Source organism: Falco biarmicus, chromosome 17 (genome assembly GCF_023638135.1).
Source record: "Falco biarmicus isolate bFalBia1 chromosome 17, bFalBia1.pri, whole genome shotgun sequence".
Classification (NCBI taxonomy): Eukaryota; Metazoa; Chordata; class Aves; order Falconiformes; family Falconidae; genus Falco; species Falco biarmicus.
This window is the reverse complement of record NC_079304.1, coordinates 2,398,940-2,411,054: the sequence shown is the minus strand read 5'-3', so window position 1 is coordinate 2,411,054 and position 12,115 is coordinate 2,398,940. Positions and strand designations below refer to the sequence as shown.

Genomic DNA, 12,115 nt, shown 5'->3' with positions numbered 1-12,115 from the left:
GTCCTGGTTGGCTGGCTGGGTCCCAGCCAGAGACCTTGCTGGCTTTTGCTTGCTGCCAGTCGGGAGGTGAAGGCTTGAAGACAAGAAGAAAACTCAGCACACGGGGCTCTGGGACCACCTTGCTTCCACTGGTCTTCCAAGCATGGGGTCTGTGGCAGCTCTGCCCTGCCTGCTGTTTTTTGTCCTGTACTTCACAGCTGGAGCATCTGCAAAGCCGTAAGCCCTGTCTGTGCCTGCAGGGAGCGGGGTCGGTCTCAGCGCTGCGATAATCCTTGCTGTGACTGTGGTTGCTGGTCCGGGTGGGAATGCTCGGGGTGGTGGTTGTCCCCACAGAGGACTTTGTGCCAGGGGTTGGTGTCTCTGGGCTGTTTTGGTGGAGGTGCAACCTCACACAGAAGCCAGTGGGTGAGCAGAGCCTTTCCTCCCTCCGCTCTTGATTGACCCCTCGGCTCTTCCCTAAGGTGTTTAGGCAAAGGGGGCTCTGCTCTGCTCCGTGCGCTCGCCAGCTTCCCTGGGTAGATGGGGCAGGGCTGGGTGGCATAGCCCTGTGGAGAGCATCCATGGGATGGAAAAAACCCCACGTGCCTTCTGCCTTGAGAATCTGGAAGGGAGCACTGCGATCTGGCAGGGCTCCCTGCTCTCCCCCACTACTGAGGTGTCTCCTCCACCAGGCACTACATGGTGTTCTTCCCCTCCATGCTGTACTATCCATACACTGGCAAAGTGCACATCCACCTCATGGACCTGGACGAGCCCGTGCAGGTGACGCTCCACCTGGCCAGCAGCCTCAGAGTCCCCAACATCACCCTGGAGAAGCAGGGCAGCGATATCCTCCAGCTGAACTGGCCCCGCTTCTCCAACGTGAGTCATGGCCCCACAACAGGGCTGAGGACCTTGGGAAGGGGTATCCATCCCCCACCTGCTGCCAGAGGGGCCTGGGGTAACTGGGAGGGGACGTGGGGTCCATCCTGGATGAGCAACGGGTGAGGTGAAGAGTGGAGGGACATGGGTGTGCACAGAGACTTTTTTGGCTGTATCTGCCTCATCTTCCCATGCACACCAGTTCCCTGGTGCCTTCATGGGGCCACGGGGTGGTGACAGTGGGGGCCGGGTGTACTGTCTCATTGGCATCCAACATAAAGGCTTTGCAACCATTTCTGGTTTCCCCTGCGGCAGGTTTCTACCCCTCCTGCAAGCATCTATGAGGTTGCGCATCTTCACGTCTCCATCCAGGGAGGTTCCCTGCAGGTGTCTGAGCAGAAGAAAGTACTGGTGAAAACCCTGGAGCTGGGGACCTTGGTGCAGACAGACAGGGACGTCTACAAGCCTGGACAAACTGGTAAGGGGCAGGAGCTGCTGGGAGAGCTTGCTGGCTCTTGGGATGGGGTTGCCAGGTTTGGGTCCTGAGCCCTAAGCACTCACTCCTGCTCCCACCTTTGCTCCCTCCAGTGAAGTTTCGAATTGTCCGTTTGGATCAAAACTTCATTCCCAGCAACAGGAAGGTGAGATGGGATCGGGGTGCGGGGGGGATGCGGAGGCAACGGGATCCCCGTGTGCCCAAGCCTCAGTGGCAGCAGTGGCACAGCCGTCAGCGTCCCCACAGGGAGGGAATCCCCCAAACACTGAAGGGACAGGCGGCAGGAGGGGTACAGCTCTGCCCAGCCTGCGTGCCCAGGGTACAGCCCTTCGCTTTTGGCACTGGCACAGATGAGCTGTTCCCTTTCCCCCTCTTCCCTCCTGCGTAGCTTTTATGCACCACTGTAACACCCACCGGTTCCAGACTCCTGGTGCTACACAGTGCTGCCAGGCCCCATTGCACAACTAATGCTGTTTGCACAACGCAGCCTCGCACCCTGCTGCTTGGAGAGGGCAGCGGGAGCCAGGCAGTGACCGCAGCTCTGAGCCCCCAGCCCAGCAACCAGCTCTGCAGGGGCCGAGCCAGATCCCACAGGCTCAGCCCCCCGCTCAGCTACGAGCTCAGCGTCTCGTGCTCTCATCGTGCTAAATGCTGCTCCCCTCTTTCTTTGCAGCTCCCGTTGGTGGTCATGAAGGTGAGTCGTTACCCTGTGCCAGCATGTCGGCTCCCCTGCACGGAGCAAAGGGCCACAGCACGTGTGTGATGCTGGGGACAAGGAGCTGGTGTGGGGACAAGGAGTAGGGATGGGGACATGCCCGCTGTGGGTGCTGAGAGAAGTTACAAGGGGCAGGGAAAAAGGCTTGGGTTCCTCATCCACATCTCCAGCCCACTCGGGGTCAGCTCACCGTCTGCCCGCCAAACAGGGGGTCCTCTGCGGAGGTGCTGCTAAGGGGCAGGCTACATGGATGGAGACAGCAGTGGCTATTGCCACAGAGACTTCAACCCAACCTGGGGAACCTCCTGAGCTCCCAGTACAGGCTGGAGCATCTCCCTGCCAGCTCCAGCTAGTGTAGCCAGGATGGAGCTCAGCTGATACATCCCCAGGGTGGGCATTTTCCTTCTGGAGAGGCGATGCCACTCTGAGCGTGATGGCAGGGCAAAACCTCTGCTTCGGGTGAGGATACGCAGGGTGACTTGATCCTTGAGATTATCAACCCACACTGCCACGCAGCCGATCTTCAGCCCCGTCAGCTCCGTGTCCCTGTTTGCAGGATCCCAGGAGGAAGATCGTGGCGCAGTGGCGGGGGGTGAGCCCACGGCAGGGCATCGTAGAACTGTCCTTCCCGCTGGCTGCGGAGCCAGCCCTGGGCACATACACCATCAAGGTGGAGGGCAAGCAGCACTCCTTCAGTGTGAAGGACGACGGTGCGTGGGGATGAAGGCTGGGCTCCGCACGGAGTGTTCGGGGAGCCATTGTATGGGATGGCAAGAAACTCCCAAAAGAAGAGATGGGCACAGTCCCATTCGCTGCTGGTCTCCCCACAGGGCCACCCCACTTTGAAGTGCTGATCCGGCTGCCCTGCGTGGTGGTGAAGGACGAGAAGACCCAACTGGACATTTGTGGGCGGTGAGTGGGAGAGCAGCCTCACAGGAAAGCTGGATGCTCCCGGGACAATGCTCCCCCAAACAGCCGCCCCATCTGCTCCCCTTCCTGACAGGTACCCGTCCGGGAGAACTTTCCGGGGAAGAGCTGAAGCCAGGCTGTGCCGGTCCCGTGAAGATGATATTTCCCTGAAGGGATCTTTGAGGAACTGTGTTGAGTTTAGGGGCCAGGTGAGGGCAGCAGGAAAGGGAGAAGGCACTTGGCTGGTGGCCCTGGAAATGTTTCCTTATCTTGTGGTGCTTGGGCTGTTGATGGCTGGGTGCATCGATCGGGCATTGCCAGGTGATTCAGCTCTCACGTGGCAGTGCTGAAAACCCGGAGTCATCCCAAAGGGCACAGAGGAGTGGAGCAGGGGCTCGGGGTGGTCCTCAGGCCAGGATGGGCAGGAACGGGACAGCCAGCTGCACGGCAGAGCACAGTACCAGCCCCAGGGCGGCAAGTTCGCAGGATCCAAGGGTGGCAGGACAGGATGGAGGGATGCAGCAGCAGCAGGGCTCGCAGCAGCTGGGAGCCCAAGGGTGACAGCAGGCGACGCTCAAGGGCCCAGCCACAGGGTGATTCTTTCCTTCAGATGGGGAGGGATGGCTGCTTCTCCGCTGAGGTGCCGGCGGCTTCCTTCAGCCTGACCAGCTTCCATAGGAGTCGGCTCTATGCCTCTGCAACGCTGCTGGAGGAGGGGACCGGTGAGCACTGCCCTGGGCTGGTGACACCTGGAGGATGTGGCACAGCTACCACATGTCCCCAGGGTCTCTGTCCTTCCCATCCACAAGCAGCAGCTGCTCTGTGCCCTTACTTTCTTTGCTGCCATTTTTCCTCTACTCCTGACTGACGGAGCAATCCCTTAGGTCCTGAAGGCAGATCAGGAGTTTCTTCCCCTTCCAACAGCCCACCCCTAGGTATCCCTCCATCATCCACATCTCCTTCCCCACTCTCTGCCTTCCTGAGCCTAGTTAGTGTGCTTGATTAGTGCCTGGAGAGCTACCGGGGTAATTATTTTTCATACTGGGGCTTTCTGACTTGAATCTAGTTACAAATAATTGTGCTGTGCCTGGGAGGGCTTGTTAGACGCATCCTTAGGGTCAAATAAAAAGCCCAATTTCAGCGCAGTGCAGCTGTGAGAGGCCTCTTCTGTTTGCTTGCAGCCATTAAGAGGGGCATTTTGGGGTAAAGCTTGGTATTTTGGCAGCACACAGATCTCGGCTGAGTGTGGCCCCGCTCACACTACAGCTCCCATCACGCCTAAGCACTGGGATTTGCATTTGTTGCCCAACGAGTGTGGTTTTGCACTGTGCAGACTTGCCCCTAACCACTGCCTGCAAGAGGACAGGGTGGGCTTTTTTGTGTGTGGCCACTTGCAAAGCCAGCAGTAGGGAGCAAACCTGTAATGCTGCATGTCAGAGACACTCTGACCCATCTTTCCTGGGGGGAATCGCAATGACAAGTTGCTGAGTGCCTCTTTCGCCTCCCCCTCCTCTCTGCAGGGATGTGGCGCACAGTGACCAGAAGCTGTGTAATTGTGGATGAAATGGCCACGATCACCTTTGAAAACCACGATAAATTCTACAAGCCAGGCATCCCCTACACCGGGACGGTAATGGGGGAGGGGGGGGGCACCCTGCAGGGCTCCCCTGCTCCCTGCTGCACCCAGTCCTTCTCCTGCTGACCCCAGCCCTGCTCGCCCACCCCTGCCCTCTGCCCCACGACTGCAGCCCAGCCTGGAGCATCTCCCTTTCCCTGCCAGTGCAGATGTTGCTGAAGAGAACCAACAGCTCTGCCCTGAAGGAGAAGGAGTTCCTGCTTGTGGTTGATACTGGACTAAAACGGCAAACAAAAACCCTGCCCATGGATGGATCGGGGAGAGCCTCCTTCGAGCTGGACACCTCTGGCTGGAATGGCGAGGTCTCCCTGCACGTAAGTGCCCCACGCCCTGTTAGGCATCCTGGATTTAGTAAAGATCACAAAGGTTTTCTTACACAAAATCTTCCAGCCTCCCCTTGACCCTACTTGGTCCTTTAGCACCCACAGCATCCTATGGTAAAGAGCTCCACATGTTTATTAGCCCTGTTTAACACCGTGGTTGCCTGTCAGACCCTGCAGACCCTGGCACCCTCCCTGCTCCTCCTGTGCTGGGAAAAGGGGCTGCTCTCACTTTTGATGCATTCTGCCAGTTCTTGCTCTAATTCCTTCTCTCTGCCTTTACCATTTTCATACTTCACTGCCAAATTTCAGAATCCTTTCTACCTTCACCATCTGGGCACGAGATCAGAGAGCTGTGGGATGCTTTTTCATCTGCCCACACGTGCTGCTTAGCCATGCTTGCCACCTCCGGCCATCTGCTGGCTGCCCCTTTGAGTGTCCCTTGGACAAGCCCCTTGATGGCACACAGCTCTATTTTTTGGGTGCTGAGTCCAGCTGGACTGTGTTTCTTGGCATGTTCCTGCAGGGATGTCACAGTCACAGCAGCAGAGTGACTTTCCACCCCTCCTGTGCTCTGCTGCTGAGCTGGTCTTTGCCATTAAGAGCCTCCATTTCCCCTCCCACCCCCCGTCAGGCTGCACCCAAGACAGATGAAGGCCAGAATTATCTCCGTTACCAAAGTGTCTCTCGCTACCTGTATCCCTCCTCTTCGGACAGCCAAAGTTTCCTAAAGATCCACAGGGTGGGAAAGAAGCTGCCCTGCGGCCAGCCCCAGCAGCTCGGGGTGGATTATTTGTTCGACGAGAAGGTCATGGGGATGAAGCTGCAGAATCTGGATGTGGTCTTCCTGGTGAGCCTTCTCCTGGGGAGAGATGGGAGACTGCACGAAGGGCAGAGCTCAGGGAGTGGAATGAGGCTGGTTGTGGTTGGGGTTAAGCTACAGCAGAAGCCATTTCCAGCCAACCCTGGGCAGGCATTCTTGAGTTCAGCGCTCAGGGATGGATCCTGGAGCTGTCAGGTCTTGGGGCACCATTTCCATCCCTCCTGCACATTGTGGGTCTAATAGTCTCTCCCTGAGCATCCTCCACAGCCTCCCCTCATCTGTTTGTGCTGGTTCCCCGCTCAGCATCAGTTTCATTGTTCCCATCTCCTCCTCTGCAGGTCCTGGCCAAGTGGACCATTGTTACCTTCCTCAGGAAAGAGCTGCCTGCAGAGGCTGGTAGGTCCTGAGGCGCGGATGGGCTGTGCAGGCTTTGCTCTCCCTGCCTGCTCCTCATGTCACCTCCCTTCCCACGGCGCAGGGCTGAGAGGCTCCTTCTCCCTGGAGCTGCCCATCGGCCCCGAGCTGGCACCCACGGCCAAGGTGCTGGGCTACGTGGTGCTGCCCAACGGGGAGATGGTGGCTGACAGCACCGAGCTCAGCGTGGCCAAGTGCTTCCCCAACAAGGTGAGCGGAGGCTGCTGGAGCTGGGGGAGTTGTTGCCGGGCTCAGTGGGAGATGTGGGCACTGCACCTTGCTCTTCAGCAGAGGCTTTCCTCATCCCCTGCAACCGTCTGGTCCCAGGCTCGCCTTTTTTTTTTGGGGGGGGGGGGGGGCGTTGTTCTTCCTTGCCCATTCCTGTTGTTGCTGCAAACCACCTCCTGGCTTTGATCGTGGTCCTCACTCTCCATCCTCCACTGGGATTTGGGGTCAGGCTGTGGCACAGAAGCTCTCCCTGGGACAGCCACCCTCTCCCTTATCCCAAAGGCTTCCTCTCTCTCTCCAGGTGAATCTGTCCTTCTCGGAGCAGAGGGCTCTGGTGGGCTCGCAGCTCCGCCTGAAGGTGCAGGCTGCCCCAGGGTCACTCTGTGCCGTCTACGCTGTGGATCAACGCACACGGTCCTCTGGTGCCCAGGGCAAGGTCAACCCCAGTGTGGTGAGTCTGGAGTAACCTTGGCACTGGGCTGGACCAGACTCACTGCTGGCACATGGGGACAGCAGTTTCTTGCCACTGTCACCCATTTTAGAGCAGGACAGTAGGGACCCTGGGGGAGCTGCCCTTACAGGATGGATGCCGGGTGTCTGGGAGCCCCCAGAGAGCCCCTGACACCACCCACGGGTTCTGGGGCTTTGCAGGGCAGATGGTGCATCACCTACGGGGGTGGGCTAAGCCACTGCAGGGCCCACTGGGGTGGAAATCTTGCAAACAGGGTGCGGGCGGTGGGAAGCATCCCCTGCCCTTGGGGAGAAGAGAGATGGGGCAGTGATGGGTCCCAGCAGAGGGCTGGGGCTGGCTGTAGGGCAGCATCACTGTGCTGCCTGCAGAGGTGCAGAAGCTATGGGGGCAAAATATGCTGGGGGCAAAAGGGGTCAGAGCTGGGCCAGGAGCATTTTGTGTCTTTCTCCCTCAGAATTCATGTGTTTGTTTAGGTCTATAAGTTAATCCCAATGTTTTCTGAAGATGGCTATCCTCAAGTCGAAGAACGTGATACACCTCGCTGTCAGACAAATCTGTACCCCGCACTACAGGCTCCATCCATTAACTGTTTTGATGTGCCCAGGCGTCGCTGGAGGGATTGCTTCCACAGCCTCTGGCGCAGGGCGGTACCAGTGCCTGACATCCAGCCAGGCTCCTACACCCTGATTAAGGTATGAGCCCTCCAGCCCTCCCTCACGCTGCTCTTCCTCCCAGCAAGGCTTACACAGGGTGCTGGGGGCACCTGGTCCCTCACCCAGCCCACATCTACGCTCATGTACCAAGCTCTTACATCGCTCAGATGACATGCCCTGCCCCTCGCTTCGCCAGCTGGGGACAGCTGGGTGAGAGGCATCTGTCAGTCCAGGCACAACAGCATTTCACAGGGAGGGGGCTAAGCTCTGCTCTTCCCATCACAAATCTGGGCTTGGAGCAATCAGCACGGACTGGCCTGGCATCCCCCTGCTTTTTTGGGCTGTGTGTCTCCCGCTGGCCAGGGTGGCTGTTTGGGAATGGGGCAGGCAGAGCAGATCCACCTGATCTTTCCCAACTCTCCCTGGTGCAGCAGGAGAGTTCCCCTGGCACAGACATTCCTCTCCAGCACTCCCATTGCAGCGTGGCGGGGGAGGGGGGGGGGTCCTGCTCTTTGGGAGCTCTGTTCTGGCATGGGGCTTTAAGCACATGTCGCTTCCTTTCTTCAGAGAGGGATGGAAAAGCATTTCAGTATCTCTGGGCTTCAGCACGGTGGTGTTCTCTTTCATGTGTCATGTTTCAGGATGCAAGTCTGAAAGCTGTCACCAATGCTCAGCTGGGCTGTGCACCAAACATCCAACTTCAAAGCTACCAAAGCCTTTTATACCCCCGAGGTGAGCGGGGAGAGCCTGTGACAGCCCCCGTGCTGGCTGCAGGCTGGGTGGGCACAGCCTGCCTCTTCCCATCCTTGCTGGCAGCGTGCTCAGGCTGTGTCCTGTCTGCAGGAGAAGGACTGGAGGAAGATGAGCAGGCAGGTGTCATGGAGGACACAGGGATGCAGGTGGATTTCTTAGGGACGTGGCTGTGGGAGCTGGTCCCTGTGGGGTGAGTAAGGAGACCCAGCAGACCTCAAGCCAAGGGACTGTCCTCGCTGCATCAGCTTTGCCTCTGGGTGCAGCACCCAGACCTGCAGTTCGGTGTCCATATATCCAGGAATGACACTGAGGCATGTGCAGCCCCTTCCCTTGGACCTCAGCACTTCCCCCAGGAGAGACTGGGGCAGTCTGGCCTGTAGGCAGGGGATGCCATAAGAGTTAAGAACACTGACGGTACCTCTGCCCATCTCCAAGTGTGTGATGGCCCTCAGTGGTCCCCAGGACCTAGAGGAAGGGGCTTGACAGGCTCCTTCTGCTGGCTCTGTCCATCAGACTCAGCCTGCGAGATCTGCCCATCTTCTACAACCCTGCAGGGAGGTGGGCTCTGCAGAGGTGACTGTGACGGTGCCCGATGCCATCACCCAGTGGGAAGCTGGGATGTTCTGCACATCCCCGCTGGGCTTGGGGCTGGCCCCTGCTACCACCCTCGTGGCTTTCAAGCCCTTCCTCGTGGAGCTGGCGCTGCCCTACGCTGTGGTCCGCCATGAAGCCTTCACCCTCGTGGCCACCGTCTTCAACTACCTGCGGCAGTGCCTGCGGGTGAGCGGGGCCGGGGAGGGGGTCCTGGGTCTGGGGTCTGGCGGGGGCTGATGAAGCCGTGGCCATGGTCTGGCAGGTTCAGGTGACGCTGGCAGAGTCGGCGGAGCTGGAGGCGTCGGCGGTCACAGACGAGGTGTACAGTGGTTGTATCTGCGCAGATGAGGAGAGGACCTTCCAGTGGGGCATGCGAGCCACCAGCCTGGGTATGGAGGGGATGGCAAGGGCTGGGGAGGGAGGAGGAGACCCCAGCAGTGAGGCTACTTGCAAAACTCCTCTTTGCCACTGCTTTCCTGACCCTTTCCTCCCTCTCCCCTTTCCCTTCTCCACTCTCCAGCCCCTTCCCTCCGTTTCCCAGTCACATTGCACCCTCCCCCTTCCCGGCTCCCCAGGATGGCTCTGAGCTGGAGCCAGCCCCCGAGGCAGTGTCACAGTGATGTCCCTCGTCTACCTCCACAGGGAATGTGAACATCACCGTTATCGCCAAGGCCCTGCACTCCAAGGAGCTCTGCGGCACTGAGATGCCCGTGATGCCAGCTCAGGGGCACGTGGACATCGAGACAAAACTGCTGCTGGTGCAGGTGAGCACAGTGAGGTGGTGGGCTTGCACCATCTTCTCGCCAGGAGCAGAGCTGCCCCCAAAGCAGTTGGCCCCAGAGTGGAGCATCTCCCCATCCCTTGGCCATGCTGGATGGCACCTGTGGGTGCTGCAAGGCGGGGGAGCACCAGCACCCAGAGCGAGGGGAGAGCCTGTGTGCAGGCTTAGGGACCATCAGTAGGATGGTGCCTTCCTTGCCCTTTTGGGGGGAGATTGGTGGGTCTGAGCCGCTGGTCGGGTGATGTTCAGTTTGCTCCCCTCATCGCAGTGTGCGTGGGGCTGTGCCAAGGACAGCGGGGGTGGCCCTGAGCTCTCCTGGCCCGTCGGAGCTGATGGGCTGGTGGGGACGGGGTGTTTGGCAGGGGTGGAGAGGCATTTCTGGGACAGAGAAGGGAAGGCTGATGCTGATGCTGGTCTCATACATGCTGTATTCCTGTTTTTAAAGCTCCCAAGACGAATGTAAAGCAAACTTGCAGCTGCCTGGCTGTCCCTCGGCTCCTGACCCTGTCGTACCCCACCGGACAGCCATGGTCTCCAGGGCTGGCAGCCTTTTCCCATCCCTTCGTCCCTTCCACCTGACCCAGCAGGAGCCTGCAGCAAGATGGTTGAGACAAGGACTTCAAATCCCAGCCCCACTCACCAGCAACCCTGCCATCCCACCGGGGTCGGGGGCTGCCTGGGGAGCAGCTGCTTTGCTGTGCACCACAGAGTCATGGTTTCCCTTGAGCTGATGCCAGTGCAACCCCTCATAGAGGGGAGCAAGGCAGGTGAGCCAACCCCAGGCTGACAAAAAGCCTTGGGACTTCAGCGCAAGACTGGAGGCTGGGCATAGAGAGGATGCTCAGGGCTGTCCTGAGTGCAGCCCTGTCCCTGTCCCTGCTCAGCCCGGCTGAAAAATTAAGAAAAATGCAGGTGGGGTAAGAGAAGTGGAAGCAGAAAAATGTTTTGCTTGCAAGAAAGCTCTCTTTCTTCAGGTTCTTTCCCACCATCCCTGACCAAAGCCAGCCCTGTGTCCCAAAACACACTTTGCATTAGGGGCTCAGTACTCCTGCCCACCTTAATGACATGTCAAAGGGGCTGTACCTTCACTTTTTTTTGCTGAATAAAAAGCTGAGACCAAACCAGAGGGAGAATTCATTGCACAGGGAACAAGGCAGCCGAGGGAACAACACAACAGGGGGTCAGTGGTGCCTGCTCAGGAGGGGCTGGGGGACAACGCGCTCTGGCTTCTGCTCCAAGGTCAGGCACTAGTGACAAATCCTCTGTGCGCTCCTCCCCTTGGCAGCCCCCCAGGCACCACCGGAGAGGCTGAGCTCCTGCCCGCGCCTGAATCGATCTCCCCTTGACCACGCTGCTCACGTCCCCCACTGCATCCTGCCCCATGCCCTGCCAGGCTTCATGTGCTGATGACCCTGAGCTTCTTGTCACATTGAACTGTCCCTGGGATGCCTGTTGGGGCACTGACCCGTGCCCACACGCTGGGTGGCTGGTGGACCAGCCTCAGGTCCATGGGGGTGGAAGGGACCAGCCTCCTGCAGACACTGGCACTGTGTGGGGCTGCACTTGCAGAGCAGGGGGGTGAGCACAGGGCTGAATCCAGCAAAGCCCGAGCAGGGCAGGCGTGGGGACAGCAGCTGTGGTCATCCCAGAGCCCACAGGAAAGAGGTCAGCCCCATCTGTGGCTTCCAGCAGTGCCTCTGCCTGTCCCCAAAGGGAAGGGGAGTGCAAAACTCCGGAGCAGGGGACGCATGCAGGACTGCCTGTGGCTGCTGTGGAGCTGCCTCAACTTTCCTAAATTCACAGAACGGTTTGGGTTGGAAGGGACCTTAAAGATCATCCAGTCCAACCCCCTGCCATGGGCTGGGACACCTTCCACTAGCCCAGGTTGTTCCAAGCCCCGTCCAACCTGGCCTGGGACACTTCCAGGGATGGGGCGTCCACAGCTCCTCTGGGCAACCTGCGCCGGTGCCTCAGCACCCTCGCAGTGAGGAATTTCTTCCTAATAGCTAATCTGCACCTCCCCTCTTTCAGTTCAAAACCCTTACCCCCATGTCCTATCACAGCAGGCCCTACTAAAAAATCTGTCCGCATCTTTCTTATAAGGCCCCTTTAGGTATTGAAAGGAATTAAGTTTTGAAACTCCCACCAGGACAGAAAGAGGTGGCTCAGCCCCTGCCCCGGCCAGTGTTCAGTTCCCAGGCACCCAGAGGAATGAGAGCTAGGGGAGCTGGCACGGCAGCCCAACACCGTCCTGCTCCTGTGCCCCAAAATTTGCTGAAATTGGAGGAAACTGGGCAAAAAAAGCCCGAGACCTGTGGCCAGCCCAAATGGCTACTGCTCGGCTCTATCTGCAATACCTGGAAACGAGCCCTTCCGCGAAATCGCCACCAGCTCACAGACTGTTCTCACGATGTGCTGCCTGCTTTCATTTGGGGAACTCATTCCCACTCCTGCCCTCAT

General features: G+C 58.7%; 1 protein-coding gene across 1 annotated transcript; it reads left to right on the top strand.

The window, feature by feature from the left end:
• The first annotated feature begins 8 nt into the window (after nucleotides 1-8).
• On the top strand, nucleotides 9-10,776 carry LOC130159998 (alpha-2-macroglobulin-like protein 1). The gene is made up of 22 exons (XM_056362140.1): nucleotides 9-216; nucleotides 672-861; nucleotides 1,177-1,339; nucleotides 1,450-1,502; nucleotides 2,031-2,051; nucleotides 2,629-2,782; nucleotides 2,903-2,984; nucleotides 3,076-3,190; nucleotides 3,592-3,703; nucleotides 4,502-4,611; nucleotides 4,767-4,931; nucleotides 5,572-5,787; nucleotides 6,099-6,156; nucleotides 6,239-6,384; nucleotides 6,704-6,853; nucleotides 7,348-7,566; nucleotides 8,169-8,259; nucleotides 8,371-8,470; nucleotides 8,835-9,060; nucleotides 9,137-9,263; nucleotides 9,517-9,638; nucleotides 10,101-10,776. Exons 1-22 carry the CDS (start codon nucleotides 143-145, stop codon nucleotides 10,116-10,118), a joined length of 2,712 nt encoding a protein of 903 aa, XP_056218115.1. The 5' UTR covers nucleotides 9-142; the 3' UTR covers nucleotides 10,119-10,776.
• The last annotated feature ends 1,339 nt before the right edge of the window (nucleotides 10,777-12,115 follow it).